Here is a 19,743-nt window from a genome sequence, read left to right as displayed (position 1 = left end):
GGGGGCAGCAGGTGCAAGGGGCCTGGCTGAAGTGAAACATCCATGGCTTGTGACATTCTGGTGGCAGCGGGGTGGCATGAATAGATGGTCTGGCCCCAGGGGAGTGGATCCTCATTATGTCCAGCTGTGCGGAGGTATTCGTATATGAATACCCCCATCTCTACTTAATATCAAATGTTTTCAATCTTAGATCCCCAGATGTTCTTAGATTAAAATTCCCAGAAGCTTTAATCACTAGCTGTGCTGACTAGGATTTGTAAGAGTTGTAGTCCAAGAACATCTGGGGACCTAAGATTGGGAAGCGCTGCTTTATATTGTTAACGTTCCTTTTCATTAGGAATATTATATGTTAATTTCATACATTAATTTATATTAATATAGATTGTTCTTTATGATCTAGCACTCATGGAAACACAGTGGGAAGAAAATAAATGAAATGATACATTTTGTTTGAGTGTTTCTCAGAAATCTATATGAGTGCATGCTAAAGCTCTATGCCAAAAACATCTACAGTTATAATTTTAAAAAGAGACTGATGTGAACATGTGCAAAGTACCTTTATCTGGCCACTGAATAAGTGCAAAATGTAATCTGGGATGAGAGGGCTAACTTTCTAGGCTGTCTTGTAGTTCACTACCTTTTAGTTTGCCAGACTGTGGTATTCCCTATGCAGCACCAAATGAATCATGTCACATTGATCTGGGTTTTAAATGTATACCGTATTTTTCACACCATAAGACACACTTTTTTCCCACAAAACAGGGGGGTGGAAAGTCTGTGCGTCTTATGGAGCGAAGAAAACAGATTATATTTTCCTGTTTTCTTCTTTTAAAAAATTGGTGCGTCATATGGAAAGGTGCGTCTTATGGAGCGAAAAATATGGTATATTATGTTTATATCCCACCATTCCTCCCAAGAGTCCAGGCGGCATATAATCCCCCCACCCAAATGCACACACCTTTGATCTTCACAGCAATCATGAAAGGCAACAGCACACCCAAGGGCGCTCGGTGAACTTCATGGCCAAGTGAGGGCTCAAACCAGTGGCTCCCTGGTTTGAAAGGCATTGGAAGGTTTGCAGCCACTTTCCCTCTGAATGGATCTAGCCATTGTTAACGAGCCAAAAGAAACCACGCAGGGAAAAGCCAGACCGGAGGTGTGTGTGTGTGGAGGGACTGCAAAACCTGAGAGAGATTGTAGATGACAGAACAGGATGATGTGCAGGACAACAATGACAAGTAAACAACAAAGAAACAGGACAGATGTGAATAGGAATGCAAGGGGAAGGAGCAGTTGCATAACTCAGTGATTTAGGTCTTTGGCTATGGAGCCAGAGGTTGGGAGTCCAATTCGCCACTATGCCTCCTTGACAGGGGCTGGACTGGATGATCCAGAGGGTCCCTTCCAGCTCTGCAGTTCTGAGATGATGGTGATGATGATATCAAAAACACATGTAATGAGAGGAGATTGTGTGGATGTGTCACTGACCTCCTAGGGGTGTTCTTGGCAGGCTAACAGGCCCAATGGGAAGGCCTCAGGTCATCCTCCTCCCCCGTGCCCAGCTTTATCATTGGTTTCTGTTCCCGAGGAAGCCTAACAAGCAACCGCAGTGTGTAATGGTGCCAAAAGCCCCACTCTTTCCAGATGGTGACAGAAAGTTGGCAGGCCGGCTCCATAGTTTCATCTGGCTCCCCTAACAGCCCATGCTAGAAATGCATCCAGAAGACTCCTTAGGTGGCACCGTGTGCCCCTCCTGCATTTTGCTACAGAGAGGGAGGCAACAGGTGTGTGGGTCCATCTAATGCCAGCATGTGTCACCGAGAGGTTTCCCTCGACTCCTGGTTGCTGAATTTAAAGAGAGAATCTTGCTTCCTCATTTTATCCTTTTTTTGGCATAGTTAAATGGAGGCCACTGCAGCAAATCAAATTTTTAAGTGCCAAGAGAATGCTTCATCTCTGTGTGGGAGTTTTAGCAATATTGAATTTTCCAATAAAATAATTAACAGCCTGCCTGAGGGCAACAGCAGAAAATACAGTCCCCTCCCCACTGCTCCTCCCCCCACACACTTTCCTTCGTCACATGATCTCCAGAGGAATAATTTTGTTCTTAAATTTAATGAAAAGGATTTTTCTCTATGTCCAAGGGAAAAGAAGGCTAGCTAGGTAGCTTTCACTGAGACCCACACAGAACAGCTGGAATCTTACTACAGACTTCCCTTACGAGGCTGGCAGGCAATCAGGATAGATCTCATTAAAGTCACACAGGTAATTGGTTTGGCTGCTCACAGAGTAACTACAAACTGTTATTGCCTTTCCTAGACTATAAGACCAGAGGCATTTAGAAGCAGGCAATAAGTCTGCCTAATCAAAACAGCAGCGGAAGAACATGACAAGGGCTTGATTCTGGTAAACCTGTGCCTGGCCTGCACTACCTCACCTTGCTGATAGGGGTTCGAAAACTGAGTGCTCCTTCGTCAGAGCAGGTGAATCGGTCCCTCTAAATGGAAAGCTGGTATAGCGTACAGAAGAGACCTACCTTAGCTTTCTCCTTGTTGTAGTAGGCTTTGAAGTGCAAAGGGAACTGGGTATAAGGCAGGGCATTTAACCATGACAGTTCCCCCACCCAGTTTAGAAAACTTGCTTCGGAGAAACTACAGCTCCCAGAAGGCCATTCTGGCTGAGGGGTCTGGGAACTATGGTCCCACAACTGAATTTTTCAAACCTCTACCCCCATCTGAGGTGATAACCTGAAAACTACCCATGTCTGAGGTGATATCCTGAAAACTGAATTCCCAGAACTGGGCCAAAGTTTTGGATTACTAGATATCAAGAAACGTAGGGCTGTCTGGATGCACAGCCCACTATTGGGAGTTCAAATCCCCAGTGTGCCTCTCAGGAAAAGAGCCAGCCTGTGTGGCCTTGGGCAAGCTACACAGTCCCACGGCGTCACCAGAAGGGGAAGGGTAAACCACTTCTGAGTACAGTGGGGTCTTGACTTGGGAACTTAATCCGTATTGGAAGGCGGTTCTCAAGTCAAAAAGTCTGTAAGTCAAGTCTCCATTGACCTACAGTTCATTGAAAACCGATTAATCCCGTAACAGGCCGTTTTTGTTCCATGTTGGTTTTTTTCTGGTCTGTAAGTCAAATCTCAGTCTGCAAGTCAAACCTAAATTTTGCGGCCAGAGAAGTCTGTAACTCAAAAAGTCTGTAAGTCAAGGGTCCACTGTACTCTCTACCTGGAAAACTCTGAAAAGGGTCGCCGTACGTCAGAATTGACTTGATGGCGCATGATGTTGATGATGATGGTGAAACAGAGTTACAAGCAGATTTAACAAGATATGCTAATGTGACCTCTTAGTCCAGCTGTTCACTTTTCATAGAATATGGAATAAGTCCACTGCCAGTAATCACAGAAAAGATTACTGGCTGTCAAATCCTGAGGCAGTCAAAGGAGGGCTGTAAGAAAGAAACTACCATATTCAGGCATAGCTAGACATGTAAAATATCATTTAAATTATTGTTTATTTATTTATTATTTATTTAATTAATTTATATGCCGCCCATGCTACCCAAAGGTCTCTAGGTGGCTTTCAACATTTAAAATACAATAAAAATTCAGAACAATTAAAATACAATTAAAAATATATATGAATTGCCATCGGACCCACAGCTAATATTATTTCAATTAAAAGCCTTCTCGATCAGGAAGGTTTTGACCTGGTGCCGTAACAGTGGGAAGCTATCAAAATGTATTGCCTGTTTTGGCTGCAAACCTAAAACCCAGAGATGGAAGGGCCCCCTTATTTTATTCATCTCCATAGGGGTCACATTAGTGAAGACTAGTCCCTGTCTGCAGAATCCCACCCTTAGTGCAACTTCAAAATGGACAATATTATTAGAACTCGCTTCTCAAAAAAATAAACAAGATTATGTGTATAGCTGTGTTGTGCACATGAGGCAGCACTGAAAATCTATTCCTTGAATTAGTTGCTTAGAACTTACTGCATTTATCCTTCCAAGGTCAGTAAAATGAGTACCCAGCTCATGGAGGGCGGGGGTGTGTGTCTTCCTTGCATAATTATGTTGTAAGCTATTCAGAGAGTGCTCTAGCACTATGGGGCAGTATATAGGTCGAATCAAAAGCAACAGACAAAATTGAGTAACACAGTAAAATTGTTGGGATTCTCGTGTTCATTTGTCAGCTGGCAAAGACTGTACAGCATTGGGTTGAGGTTTGAATAATAATACTTCATGGCCAACTCATCTGCCGCAAGTATACACAGAGGACAGAGTGGGAGCTATTGGTAGGCAGGCCACTGGGTGAGCTGCAGGAGATTTGCAAGCAGTGTTGATTCCGGAGTTTTTAGCAAAATCAACAACCAAATTCCTCCCATAGTCCTAAATATCATGCTGAAAAGAAAAATGTTTTGAGGTAAGGAGAGAACTAGCGTGGGTGTATGTGTTTGTTTTTGTTTTGATTAAGGGAGCTGTATGAGCTATGTTCTGTTTTTGTACTGTATTAAAATCAAATTCTTGGGCTCAGTATTCCTTTATTTCAAATTTATATCTTTTGCACACGGCACTGGTTCATGGCTCACGTGGTTCCCTTTTTTAAAAAAAGATCCACAAGCCTGACATTTGCTCAGCTTTGCTCTTCTGCACAAAACTCTGAGGCCATAAATTCTGACTTGCAAATGCAAACCTTGAAAACAGTCGACAGAACAACAGTGCAAAGTGGCCTAAAAAGCTGTCATGAAAATTACCCAAGGATGTCTTATTCACATGGTTTTGTGGTGGGTGGGCTATAAAGCAGATACAAATGGGAACAAAATTTATTGTGCTGCATATAAACAAAGCAGAAGGGATGGCTTTAATGTGAGCCGTATCTAGGAGCTATCTATTATTCTACTTGACAGCAATCTAAATTACACTGAGGTAGTTAAGACTGGCAGCTTCAGACTTAGGACATGTTGTAGTCTCAAAAAAGCTGGGCTCTCTGAGAAGTGTCCTAATAAAGCCCATGGTAATCATAAAGTTAATGAGATTTTGCAGTAAAATGCAATATACCTTTGGTGTGAAAAGCAAGCCAGAGACAGCCTACCCCATTTGCAGGAATACATGAGAGAGGCAAACAAAGGTCAGCAGGTATGGTCAAGTTAGCACGCCTCTAGATCTCTTGTCTCCTTAACAGAATACACCTCTCCATTTAATTTCATTCACCAGTCTAGAGATGGAGCAGAGACCAACCGTTGGCCTGCAATGGATCCCATTTATAGGTTAGCATTCTAAGCAGAATTAAGGAAGACAGTATGGCATTTGTCATCATCTTCTTGGCCTTTGGTTTCACATGCACATAGAAAAAAAAAAGGAGAAATGTAAATAACTTTCCTGGATATAAACTCATTTCCAGCATATAAATGAGATAGGGTTTGATCCTATGCTTCAGTGTTAAATTTCCTCAGAGCTTTGGTCTCTCTCACGCACATAGAAAAAATAAATAAATAAGAAAAGTTACACAATATGGGCAGCAGTGGTGAACATATGAATCTCTATGGTTGCATTTCCAGTGCAGAGCACAGAATATGACTTCTAGCCATGACTTTGAAGAGACATGCAGATGAAGTCCTGCTTTTCTTTCTAAGCTTCAGTACTATGTCAGATATACTAGACACAGATGGTGATGAACTATCTTCAAAGTAACAGTGCTCTCATCCAGCATGGATACTGCTGCCTTGGAGGAGTTATGTTATTTGTGGTACATTGTATTGTTATGTGCTTTGAAGTTGCCTCCGACTCGTGGCAACCCTATGAGTGAATGACCTCTCAAATGCCCTATCATTAACAGCCCTGCTGAGGTCATGAAAACAAGGCTGTGGCTTCCTTTATGGAGTCAGTTCATCTCATATCTGGTATTCCCCTTTTCTTACTGCACTTGTGGTATAAAAAGGTAAAGGTTCCCCTTGACATTTTCAGTCCAGTCGTGTCCGACTTTAGGGGGCGACGCTCATCCCGCTTTTCAAGCCATAGAGCCAGCGCCTGTCCGAAGATAGTCTTCCATTGTCACGTGGCCAGCGTGACTAGGCAATGCCGTTCTACCTTCCCACCGAGATGGTACCTATTTATCTACTCACATTTACATGCTTTTGAACTGTTAGGTTGGTGAGGAGCTGGGACAAAGCAACGGGAGCTCACTCCGTTGCGTGGATTCGATCTTACGACTGCTGGTCTTCTGACCCTGCAGCACAGGCTTCTGCGGTTTAGCCTGCAGCGCCACCACATCCCTCGCAGCGCCACCATAACTAGTACCGAACTGGCCTATAATTGCATTAGATCAGGATTCTCCAAACTACAGCCCATGGGCCACATCCAGCCCACCTTGCTGTTTTATCTGTCCCGTTCCCTTCAGGCTGTGCATGTGCACACGTGGGTGTCCAGTTGGACAGGGGTGCGTGTGAATGTCCATGTGGGCAGGTGTGCAGCTGCGTGTACATGCATACGCACATGTTCCTTTGGACCTCAAAAATGTGGAAAAGATACAATGTGGCCCTCACACTCAAAAGTTTGGAGACCCCTTCATTAGATCATTGGCATGTCCTTTTTTTTAAAGCTCAAATGACAATGATGTTCTCAGATTTAAAGGAGATGTCCATTCCAGAGCAAACCGAGTTCTATTGAATTTGAAGTTTTCTGATGCAAAACAATCTGCTTTGTCACTGATGTATGACCTTCCTTTAACATGCCCAACACTTTCCAGAAATTCTGCTAATCCCAGTGAGATATGAATGTCATACAAGATCTTCCTGATGTCTAGAATAGACAAGAGGAGCGGAGACATAGTGGGACAAATCTTTAAATGGCTTGAGAACAAAAGTTTGATGCACCATCAGGTTTTGGTCACTATTCTCCCAATCATTAAATACAAACCGTTGCAGCAACCCCTGCTTTGTAAGAAATTACCTCTGATTCACCTTGCAGTTTTTGTGGTATCAGTTGAGGCACAACACAATTATGTATATGGGAGTCAGATTAACACTGCATGCATGTATATATCAACATCTAGGTCATTGTTTTTAGTAAGCCCGTCATGAGTGTGAGAGTAAAGCTCCTGCTGACTTAGAAGTAAGTTGGGTCTTGATATTTTCTCATAAACAAGTGGAGGCAAGGGGTGGGGAAAGATAATAAGCAGATTAGAGAAATCCTCTTTATAAAATCAGATCCATAATAAATCTTGTTTGGAGTATGAATAAATCATTTTTGCCATACATAATTCATTGTTCTCAAATAACAAGCTCAGGACCCAAGAAAGCAAGCAGGCTGGAGGCACTTTTAACAGCTTTCTTTTCAGTGCCACTTCTCACTGGTGTTCAGGAAAGCTGTGCCCTTTTATATTAACAAAGAATTTGACCCCCTACTCCTTTTGCTGTAATGACACACCAATATAGGGCAATGAAATAATTATATGGGGTGCTAATCACAATAAATTGCCAGTATATGTCATGCTCATTGGTTGACTCCTAATAACGTGACAAAACAAAGCACTATTATTATTATTATTATTATTATTATTATTATTATTATTATTATTATTATTATTATTATTATTATTATTATTATTATTATTATTATTATTATTATTATTATTATTATTATTATTATTATTATTATTATTATTATTATTATTATTCATACTCAGGAACTCTAGACTTCCTACCCTGTACCGTAAGGAAGAACTTGCCAGCCGTAAAATCAAAATTATGCATTGATGAAGAATAGGAGAATAGAACAGGTTGGGCTTGTTCAGGATGTACTTCTTGTGATTTCCTTCTTCTACAAAGCTGAGTGTGGATGAGACTGCAAAGAATGGAGATTAGTCCACAGCTTGGTCTATCATTTGTAGCTACGTCCTGATTAAAAACAGTCCTATCCAAAGTGAAGAGCTTCGTGTGTTTGCTAGCAACTTCATACAGTACATGATTTTTCAAACATGTTTTGTTTGCTTCCTCTGCAACTGTGAAAGATAGAAAACAGTTAGCTTGAGGTTTGTTTGCCTGTTTGTTTTACACAGCAGTGTTCACAGGATTTGGGAGAAGCTCACTGATTTCCATTAACAGCCCTCTTCCATAGTCCATGTCATGATCTCTCTCAGGGGCATCATCTTCACTTTTACCTTTCTGATTGACCCTAATAGGATGGCCAAATTTTTTTTTTAAAAAAAGATACTCACAGTTTCACTGAAATGAAGACATGGGTCATATAAAAATGCATGTACTTATACATGGAAATGCAGATTTTGACATAATTGATGTAATGTAAATAGATATGCAGTGCATCTCACTATAGTGGAGAAGTCTTTGACCTGTGCACCTACTCTGGCTACAGCCTAGATGTTAGGGAATATCTGCAATTTCATGGCTCCTATTTTATCTTTAAACCAGTCATGGACTGGAAAGCCTTCAAATGTAAAGCAGGAAACATGTGTATAGTAGCCATCTTACCAGCCATGTACTTCATGACTATCATAGATTTAAATAAGAGGTATTGGCCTTGAAGATTTTTATACTCTAAAGTAAGAATTGCTTCATGCTTCATTTTGTAATGAGAAATAGCAAGGGAGGTTAGCAGAAAAAGGGGCACCCCTAGAATCTCCCCAGCTTCCTTCCCACACTGCCTGATTTTATGACATAAATTAGTGATAGAACGCATAGCTGAAAATACACAGGCCAAAGCATTACATGCTAAATTGCATGCCCACCTCAATCCCTGCAGCCAGACAAGGAAGAAGGTAATACAGTAAGGCCCCTTTATCCATGGGGGATCTGTTCCATGCTCTACCACAAATGTCTGAAACTGTGGATAGGAGCAAACTCTATACACAACATACAAGGAGGCAGGACAAAGGCCACTAGCACTCCCCTCTTTGATGTTGTATATAGGGCTGTGGTAAACCACAGATACCTGAACCTGCAGATACTGATACCATGGATAACAGGGTCCTACTGCACTCAATTATTAAGGAAATGCAACCATGACAAAGCGCCTGGTGTCATTCTTTTTCATTTGTGCAGATGTGTATCAAATCTGATATGCACTTTGGAGCCTACTTAGAACTCAGCTCAATTGTCTTCTCATTTCGCACCCAGTTCAAGTTTCTTGCTTATTTGCATCAGCTTTTTATTTGTATATGCTTTTTAAAAATGTGTTGACCTGTTTGTTTAGAAGGCCAAACAGGAAAGAAACGGTAGATAATCAGAATGAGCACTATATATCCTGCATACCTGGCTTAATTCTTGCTCATTTACATTAATGGGACTTAAAAGTGGTTAACTTTAGGTGGATGGAGTCCAGTGTAAACAAGCCCATATTTCCTGCTCAGCTTCACCATTTAATTTATTTATGTGTGTACATTTCCAGGTCCAAACTGCTTTGCAGGAACTACCATCATTCCGGCTGGCATCGAAGTGAAAGTGGATGAGTGTAACATCTGTCACTGTCACAACGGGGACTGGTGGAAGCCTGCTCAGTGTTCCAAACGGGAATGCCAAGGCAAGCCGACGGCATAGGGCAAAATCCCAAGCAACTACAACAAGTGCATATCCAACCTAACAGCTTCTACACTGCACATGTTAAAATCTGCCAGCTGCAATAGGGTCACCAGCAAAATCCTTTAGGGTTAAACAAAAGTGACTATTTCACTGAAGAGTGAGTTCCCCCTCTCTCCTTCTCCCTCTCCCTCTTTCTCCTTCTCTCTCTTTTTTTCTTCCTCCAAGACAACATATATAGATATCTAACCTACTATGGCAAGCAGCACAGATTGATGGCATACGTTAGGAAAGGAACATTGTGCAGAGCTTCTACTTCGGGTGATGCCTCCAGCCTGCCAACTAAGTTTGAGCTTATTTTAGCTCTTCACAATCTATGACATCAATATCATGAATACTTTTGAGAGTTTACACATTTTCTCTCTCTCTTTTTTTCTTTTTCTTTTTTCTTTTTCTCGGAGTCAGGGTATTGAAACATGCAAGTTAAACAAGGAAGGTTGAGAAATAAAATGCACTTTTAAAGATCAGTGGGATCAGGAATATAGAAAAAAGAAAACCCTTCAAGAATATAATGGATGCACAGATATACAGTGGCTAGGCAATCTAGGAGCCATTTGTATATGTTATGCTTTCTCCACTACGTGGGGACAATTGAACAGAAGAGATGTACAGCATAATTACAATAGATATAACCTAAAGTATCAGGCTAACTTATCAGGCAATCATGTAGGTAGATGACTTCAATACTTCCAAAAGAGATGATATGACTCAGGAAGTTCAACACTCAATGACATCCCACAACTTATCCTAAAGCCTCCTCTCACAGCACTTTTTCTTTCCACCCCGCTCCCTCTGCTGTCTATATAGCAAAAAGGGAGTGGATGAACTTTCCATTTTGCTGCTTCCCCCAGCCTCTACGCAACCTTTCAGAAAAAAAGGAAAAGAAAAGCCAACTTCAGCTATACAGCCAGATGCCAGTAATGGTAAACTGCAATCAATCAATCAATCAATCAATCAATCAATCAATCAATCAATCAATCAATCAATCAATCAATCAATCAATCAATCAATCAGTCAGTCAGTCAGTCAGTCAGTCAATCAATCAGTCAATCAATCAATCAATCAATCAATCAATCAATCAATCAATCACCTGCTTTGCCAACCCTCACCTCACCCCTCATGCTCAGAGTAGTCTGATATAGAATGTAGAACTCAACACATATTAGGTGACAATAACTAGAATGGTGTTGGAAGAAACCATTCATGTTCTTTGTCAGTGCAAAGTTTTCTCTGTTAATTTTGGGGGGACAAGGTATCCACACTACATGTACACCACCCTGGTATATCCCTTAGGCATTGGGCTTCCTTGAGATTATATGAAGGATCCATCTGACCTAACTGATATATGGAACCAAGATAGTCCAGTGCTTAATTCCATGTCTCTTGCCTCTAGAGCTCAGATGGTCTTCTTTGTGCAGGTTTCCTGTATTGACCTTATTTCCTCACCAGTTTTGCCTCCAACAAATGGTATTATTTGCCATTTCCTGATCTCACTGAAAGTAACAGCAAGGTTTGGGGATAATTCAATAGACTAGCTTTTGCAGTGTTCAGTGTTGCCTCTTCGGGAGCAGATATGAACAGGCAATAGCTTTGAATACAACCTTTTTAAAAAGGTATTAAAATATTTCATTAAAATGTTACAAGTCCAGAGCCTATCATTCCCAAAACCACATTGGAAACCTTTGATCCAACCAAAAATGTATATATTTGCAGCATCATGGAACAAGCAGGAAATATATCCAAACATTTTTCTTTGGTGTCCGCCATGCGCCTTCGCCTCATGTTCCAAGGAAAGAAGCTTGGGCTTCTCAGAAAGTCACCAAAAATCCAAAGCCAGAATTGGAGACCGTGCAGGCAATCAGATTACCTTGATGGGAGAGTTTTCATTCTAAGGTAGGGTGATCCTCTCTCAGGAAAGTTTTACTATACTCAACATACAATTGTGGGATGAAACGATCCTCTATGTTAGCCTTATGTGGAGCAGTTATCAAGACAAGGAAGAAGATGCTATCCAGTGTTTAAAATATACACAGGCAGTGTTTACTATAACTATACTCATAGGCATAGCAGAGTTTCAAAGAGATCACCAGGCCCCATCTTTGACTGTAAGGTAAAGTCATCCACATCCTGTGCCCTGCCCTCCCTCCAATATTAGCCCAAGCCGTGTTGGGTCACAGTATGTCAAGGCAATGGGAAGGTCCGTAGATTAGTGGTACAACACTCTGTCCAAAAGGATCTCAGGAAGCAGGACTGAGAAAGACTCCTGCCTGGGACCTTTCCTGTGCTCTCCTTTGTCACTCAGAGAAGGGATACAGATAGCTAAGTCTGCTAGTAAATCAAACTCCCAACAGGCCTCCCGCTATTCAAACTCAAAAGTGACTCTACGCTTAGCATGAGTGATTCTGTCAGGTTCCCTCTATGTACCTGTCTGAACTTTAGTTCTGCTTCTTTTGCTTAAAGGACAAACTTTAAAAAGAAATTCAAAGTGGCTGAACCCAAATAAGCAGCCAATACAGTGATCCTGATCATTCAAGGATGTCAGCAAATTATGCTAACAGCTATAGGAAAAGGGGGAAAAAATCAACTACTTCCAGCAAGAAAGGAAGCCCAGTGTGACCCATGGAGCATGGGGGGTGGGGGAGGGAGTCTTTCCCAAACTAGCAGAACTCTCATCCAGACCTCAAGGGTATATAATTAGAAGAGAAAGCTTCCCTCCACATAGTCAAAGACCTGTCAACCCTACAATTCTTACTACACCATCCAAACACCAGTTTATGATTCTTTCCAATCCCTGCATACAGGTGCATAGCACATTTTGTGGTTCTGCCCTAATGCAGATCATTTTATCTACCTTGCAGTGGGTGTGGGCCTGGAGCTCCCATTGCCACCTCATCAACAAAGGCCACTTTACATTTCATGGATTAGGCCAGGCTTCCATGCTATCCTAGGAAAACGTGGAGGAGTCCTTAAAATCTATCCTACCACGCACATAGCACTAGAAAGCAGGAGAAGTACGTCGTCCTGAGAGTACAGTAAGGACAGATTCACTAGGTTTTGGACTGTTTGTTTCTTGAGCCAGAACTAGTGTTTTCCCTCAGCAACCTGCCATCAGGCCAAGCAACCCCTCTGTGATACACCGATTTGCAGCCTGGTTGGCACTTTGCTGTTGTGGCCATTAATTCCTGAATGCTCATTTCTAAATCATTTATAAGTCACTTTTCTCTGTCTGCCCCCCAACCCCGCCTTCCCTCGGCTTTGTGATTTATTCATGCTCACAAAGTGCAGAGGCATTCCACGCTTCCCATTCACTGAGAAATGCCTTTTATCGTTTGTTTGTTGTTTTCTTCCCTCTCCTTCTTCACACAAGTGAGCTAAGAAGACCAATGCCAGGCTGAACATTCTCATTCCCCAGAATAAAAAATAAATGACATACCGAAGCGTTTGAAAGAGTATGAAAACCTTAAGTGGAGCCATGAAGCATAGCTGCCCATCTATTATTAAGCAGCTCCCATGTCCTGTGCAATGGCTGGGGTGGGAGGGGGGAATGCAGTTGGCAGAGATTCAGCAAAGGGCAACGATAGGAAGAGCCGTGCACAAAATTTACTGGGACAGAGAAGCTTGAAGGCACCAAGGCACAACCTTAAGGAAGGAGCTGCTATTGGAGCTGGAGGGTGGCAAGCGTGTCACAGGCAGAGCCTTTGTTCATCCCCACCAAAAAGCGTTTTTGTGGAGCTTAACTGCACGTTGTTTACTTCTAGAGTGACTGTCATACGTTGCCCTTTCTGGTGAAGGAAACATGCCCTGAATAGGAAAAAGGGAGCGCAGATGGTCTTCTCACTATAATTTCCCCTTCTATGCTTCTCTGAGAACAAGTCTGAACATTTTTTAAAAAAAGGAATCACATGAGATGGTTCTCCTGTGAATGCACCACTTCTAAATGCAGGGGAAGGATGGAGACCAAATGGTGAAATGCCTCCCTGCCTTGAGACATGGCTGACAGGAGACAACTACAGTAGCAGGAAGATGAGTTTTATTCTAGGCCTTCTCCATCACGTGGAGTTTTAGATGTACAAGGGGATTTTCTTATGTGGGGCAAGCCCTTCAAGATTCACTTCCCACCTACATTCTGAAGTACAACTGTCTCAGAAAAAAACCCATCAGCTGCTATTTTGGAAGTAATCCATATAGCTATAGAGGAGCCATTTTATATCTCCGTTTGGTAAATTTACCAGTATTTGGTAAAGGTGTCCACATAGACCTTCTTTTATTTCCTGAACCCTTCCTGTGGCACGGGGGTGGGGAGAATATCTTTATAGTTTCCACCTCACATGGCCTCCATTTCTCCCTTAGAGTATTAATGCTGGGCAGATTTCAGTAGCAGTCAGGAGTCCTCTGCTATGCTCTATATTACCCAGGTGCCCTCTCCCAAACAGACTCCATTTCCTTTTCAGGCTGGTCAATCTGGTAAACCTGTGAGAAAGCACTGTGTTTGTTGCACCTCACTTGCCATCCTAATACACTAAAGGCCTCAACCTGCTATACAAGCTGCCATGAGTAAATCCTATATCTTCATACATGGGAAGAACTGCTTTGTGAGCCTGATGAACAACACCTGACTGTCCCCCTCAGATGCTGAGTTTCATCCATTTAGGAAGCTCTGCTGCAATTTAGAGGTGTCAGCCATGGTTATTGATTCTTCTGACAACAGTTACATATTTCATTCATGACCTTCCTTTTTGGCATGACAAGTTTTGAGGTACCAAATGTTCTTCTATCCTGGTACTGACCAATTTTGACCTGCTCAGCATCAGCAAAGATGGTATGCCATGTGCCTTCAGACCATGTCCTTGGTGGTCAGACCTGAGAGGGAGAGAGACTGAGAAAGAGGCAGAAGGAGATGCCATGCAATCATCCCCTGTCTGGCAACTGCAAAAGAATCTCAACTCAGATTAGAGGTTCCTGATCATGACCCTTCCCCACATCCTTCTCCAACCAGGTTCCTCTTTGGACTATATAACACAACAATCCTACATTCAGTCAAGCTGGCTAGGAATCATAGTCTGGTTGGGAGAGTTTGCTGTAGCACCTATTCCGCCTCACAGTTCAGATGCCACAACTGCATCACTCTCCAAGCGTCATGTGGAGCTGGGCACCATTCATGAAGGCAGGGTGGACCCTCAAAAGCATCCAGGTACATCAAACACAAGCCACACTATAGGCCCAGATCATCCATTCAGTGTAAGCGACAATATAGCTATGCCAGATCCTCCCTTCTGGAGGGGTGGCTCCAGTAGTCAACCTGCTACTGAAACGAGATTGTCTAGGTCTTTCTAAAAAGGATAATGGTCAACAAGGATCCTGATTTTTTTAAAAAAAACACCTTTAAACAATAGTGTGCCTGAAAACTAGTGAAAACAAAAACAAACACTCTACTGTAAAAATGGGATTCTAGAAAATACTATTTGAAAAAATATATTATTAAAAAATTATTTTGTTAAATATAAAGTGTGTTATCCAGCAAACTGTGTCTCCAGTGTCCTTCCTCATGTCCATACCTATATGCTTATCCCACTAACGTTCTCATTCTTTATGTTGCTTTTCTGTGTATGGTGAATTACTGTGCTGGGAATTACTCCACAGAAACATCATACAGCTATGATAGAGACAATGTTCTTTGGTAGAGGGCCAAACCAGGAAGTAAGGATCGTATTGTTGTGATTAGGGTCACACTCTTCTAGAAGAAAAATGAGTGGAGTCTGGGGTACACCTCACTCAAGTCCTACCCCATGTTTTAGAAGCCGTTTGGAAGATTTCTCCTCTTGGTGCAATGACCGGGATGCTTGAGATTAGGGAAGCTATCCACTGATGGTGATGATGGCGATGACGACGAACAGTGATGAAACAGCAATAGGACTACACAGTCAAACTCACCAGTTTACCTTTTTAACTATGCCATCCCCACCATGACAAGGGTAAGACCAACAAGCTGATTCTGCTTAATATTGTTATGGGCAGGTAAGCAACAGGAAGAGCAGCAAGCACCACCTGGGCCACTGAAACCCAGCACACATCCAACTATATTTGTTCTGCCACTGGGACTGGCCTTGGTCCATTGCCACATTTGTAGGCTCAGGCAGTAGCAGTAGTTAGGGACACCTTTTACTGGCTTGCTTTGATGTGCCAGTGAATCCACCACCTCCACCTTAGGGAAATTTATCCACAACATACTGTTCCTCAAAGATGATCAGTTGCATAAGGATCCTTCCTTATTCATCCAGATTGTCCACATTACCAGTAGCAAAGCTGATCCAGACAGTAGATACTAGATGGGCTCTCAAAAATATGTGTTAAGTATGTACAAATTTACAGACATTCTGAAAATACACAGATAGAAAAGATCTTTGAATATTGACAGTAGTGGTTCTAGTAAATTATGCTCATGCAATGTCATCTCTTTCACAGACTATACATACAAGAAACAAATCATGCAAATACTTGCAATGAGGTATATCATATAATGCTATAGAGCATTTAACGGGAAATCAGTTAACTCGTGGATGACAAAGAGACCAGTACATGCCAAGTGCAAGAAACAAACACTAAAATACAGTTCCACAAACTGAATTTTATTTCTATCATGGAAAATCACTGAAGTAGACATGTTCAGTCCAAGAAAGGCAGTGGGGTCCGCAGCAAGTTATGGCGTCTTTGATTTTAGTTCTTGGAGGGGATGGTCATTGGGCATAGGCAAATGTGGGGTGCTAGAACTTCTAGAGGAGAAGGGAGTGACACAGAAAAACAGACACGGAATTGAGAGGGAGAGGAAGACAGGAAGACATTCAGGTGGGGAAAGGAAAGGGGGCAGAGAGGGTCATGGTATCCGAAGAGGAAAATGGGCATCCCAGAATTACACTTCAAAAACACTTACATTCAAGATATAGTCCTCCTTAGATTGCTCTCTTTTTTCAAACAGGGAAGTAAATTATGCCAGCTGGAAGTGATTGAGATTATATTCTGTGCCATTTCAATCTCTTTGAAAGGAGTTTGGCAGGATAACAGTGGGCATTGGCTAGAGGAGAAGGCAAGGGGAACTGAACCAATGAAGGGAGTCTGACTGCAGTATTTCCACTGGATTAGCAGGAAAGGTCTATTTTGATTGGCTGGGATACAGCCCACAAGGTGGTTTAAAGACAGCATTAATCTTTTTCTAGACACATCCTCGTTACAGGAAAAAAAAATATAAACAGAGTTGGAGCTTGTAATGGGCCAGGAGAATACCCTCTGAAGGTAGATCAAGGCTTGAGTAGTTGCATTCTCCTGTGATTTTATCAGACGTTTTTGAAAGAGGCTGCATTGTTTCAAAAATCCAGTTTCTGCTGTGCAAAATGAAAAGAAATTGGCCAGGAACCTGACCAAATTAGAAGGAGCAGATTAACAGGTTATTCAGGTGCCAGAATTGGGACTTCGGGGAAGGACAAGCTACAGAGTTCCTCTTGCCAAAGCCCTGGGTTCTATCTCTTGGTAAATTATTTTTGACTCTGGGCTGGGCAAAGAAATGCTGTAGCTTTGCTAATGATTTGATTCTGGTAAAAGATAGCAGTCAAGTTCAGCGCAGCCATTGTTGGGTTTCAGGATCAAAAGCAGCCTGTGTAAAACAAAGAACCTGGATCATAAGTAACACAGAACTTGAGCAATAAGGATAATGAACACCAAGGTCTTTTCCTAGCTTGTCCTGCCATAACTGTATACTTTTCCAGTCTCAAACTATACAACATGCCAGCTTAATACATAGAAGCAGCACATCCTTATGAGGTAATGCGGTTTTAAAAATTCTAGCATGAAGTTTCCACAGCATGGCAACTTGGAAATTAGGTTTCATTTGGTCACTGGCCATCAGGAGGTAAACAGTGGGCTTCATTTGGAAGTTGCCTTTGAAGAAAATGCGACATAAATAAAACAAATCTCTGGAAGGCTAGTGTTTCATCACCTTCTAACTTTGAAGCTGCTCTCTCGTATGGTTTGGCCATTAAGCTTTCAACAAATACAAAGACTAAGGAAGGGAGCTGCCTTGACTATGATAGGAGGAAAGCAGGAAGAATAAAGAATCAGCCTGACTTCATCGATGACAGTCCTCCAACCATTTGACTGAAATAAATCTCACTGGGGCAATTTCTTTATTCACACACCATAGCCAACTGTAGCATGTCCTAATGGAAAAGGCTTCTTGCCTGGGCCTACTCATAGTTCCAGGCTAACAAACCTCCTGATCTTCAGAAGGCACCTCACAGAGAGTGGTGACTACTTGAAGTTATACTTTCTGATCCCAAATAAGAAAACATGACCAATTATGGCCCCAACTCTATCTGTCCTGGCAAGCTAGAGCTGGCATTCCTTTCATGATTCTGATATTTACATGCATCCAGCATGCTTAAAGAAAATGGCACCACTGGATTGTGATTCTGTATGCACAGGAATCTTAAAGGACTTTCACAGCCTCCTCTAACAAATAATGCCAGCCTGACACAAAGCCTGTAAGAGGGTAAGCCTGATTATACACAGTTTTGCTAACGAGGCAACTGGGTAACAGAACTGTTGCATACTTTGATGAGGATCCCTTTGAACTTCTTTGAGGAAAGCATTCGGTGAAGGTGAGCCCCAAAGAGATTCCAAAGACCAAAACAGAGTCAGTTGCTTTTCTCTCTATGTACAGTGTTCATTTTTTTCCCTTCCCAGACCACATTTATAATATTAATGCAGACTAATCAGAGTAATAATTTGCTTCCATGCTGCAGAATGCATTTGATACCTCAGGAGAGAGATGGCGATGTGTCATTAATCATTTAAACTAACTAATGGTTTATAGTAATCACTGAGTAATTACCACAGCTACTATTTATACAGCATTTTATGTGCATAACCATAAATATGGTACAAACATTATTATTACATTACTTGGATGATTTGGGGGCACTTCTAAATAAACATACTAGGCAAAAAGAAAAAAATCAGGATAACTGCCCACATGATGCAGAATTACAGAAGCCTGTGGAGATATTTTATACAGTAATGTATAAAATTGCTATGGTGGTCCTTAGTTGGTGATCAAGTCACACATCTGGGTTCCAGTCTTAACCAAGGCAGCAACACTACCATTCAGAGATGGGGAAGTTTGCTTTTTGGGGGGGCTACATCTCCCAGAATCAGAATGGCAAGGGTTGTGCCAGCTGTGGGATTCTGGGAACTGAAGACGGAAAAAAGAGCAAAGTTTCCAATCCCTGTAAATCGAGGGTAAAAATTAAGCCGTGGATACCCATCTTCACATTTGGGCAGTTCCCAATCCAAAAAAGGCATAAGTCTGCTTCTTGTACATATATTGTGTTGTAATGTTTGTTTGTCTGTTTTTAAATACAATGCACTGCTGGAGAGAGCTGCCATCTGCTTTTGGTACACCAGTCTGGGCTTCTATGCTGTCGAATGCATTTAATATGTCAGGAATGAGATTGGACTCCTTGGGCTGGATAAGTTCTGTCTTGGTTGCCCTGCTTCTCAGGGAATATCTCTACAATTCCAAAATTCCATACTGAAAGTTACAGCAGGTCAATTTCCTGCCATACAAACTAAAGAGGGTTAGAATCGGGTGTAAATGCCCCTCCACCTCTAGAATTCTGCTTAAAAGGGAGTGCTTTTTAAGTACCCTAATTATGCCCACACAAAGCTTCTTGGACAAAGATCTACTGATTTTTGTATTACCACCAATAATAGGCCTCATGACGGGGCAGACTGCAGAATCCGCTGGATCCAAAGTCTCTTGCCTGCACACTTGCTTCAGGCTGTCCTAAGTATTTCCGCCTCACATTAGAACCAACAAAAGGGAACATTTTAAAAAGAGAGACTTGTTTCCAAAAAGGTGGTCCCCCCACCCACCCCACCCCTTTGGCATGGACTAGCAAGGCTTTGGAAATGACAAACCATCTGCTGCCACTTCCCTTCACTTGAGGACTATTTATTGATTAATTTATTTATTGCTGCATATCTACGATAGTCTTCTCAGCAACATGCTATATTTTAATTTTGTCATCTGTTTGTGGTATGTAAATTGAAGGGTGATATAAAAAATATTTATGATAAATGAACCATAAATTCT

The 19,743-nt window shown here is 41.8% G+C and overlaps 1 protein-coding gene across 1 annotated transcript in view; it reads left to right on the top strand.

Moving 5' to 3' along the window:
- VWC2L (von Willebrand factor C domain containing 2 like) overlaps positions 1 to 15,121 on the top strand; it is a 155,789-nt gene extending 140,668 nt beyond the window's left edge. Inside the window, exon 4 of the mRNA XM_020798997.3 lies at positions 9,412 to 15,121. Coding sequence (XP_020654656.1) covers positions 9,412 to 9,560 — 149 coding nt within the window. The 3' untranslated portion in view covers positions 9,561 to 15,121. The remainder of the gene's footprint in view (positions 1 to 9,411) is intronic.
- Positions 15,122 to 19,743: the final 4,622 nt, after the last annotated feature.

This window comes from Pogona vitticeps, chromosome 1 (genome assembly GCF_051106095.1).
Source record: "Pogona vitticeps strain Pit_001003342236 chromosome 1, PviZW2.1, whole genome shotgun sequence".
Lineage (NCBI taxonomy): Eukaryota > Metazoa > Chordata > Lepidosauria > Squamata > Agamidae > Pogona > Pogona vitticeps.
The sequence above is the reverse complement of the archived record's forward strand: the minus strand, read 5'-3'. Positions and strand labels throughout refer to the sequence as shown.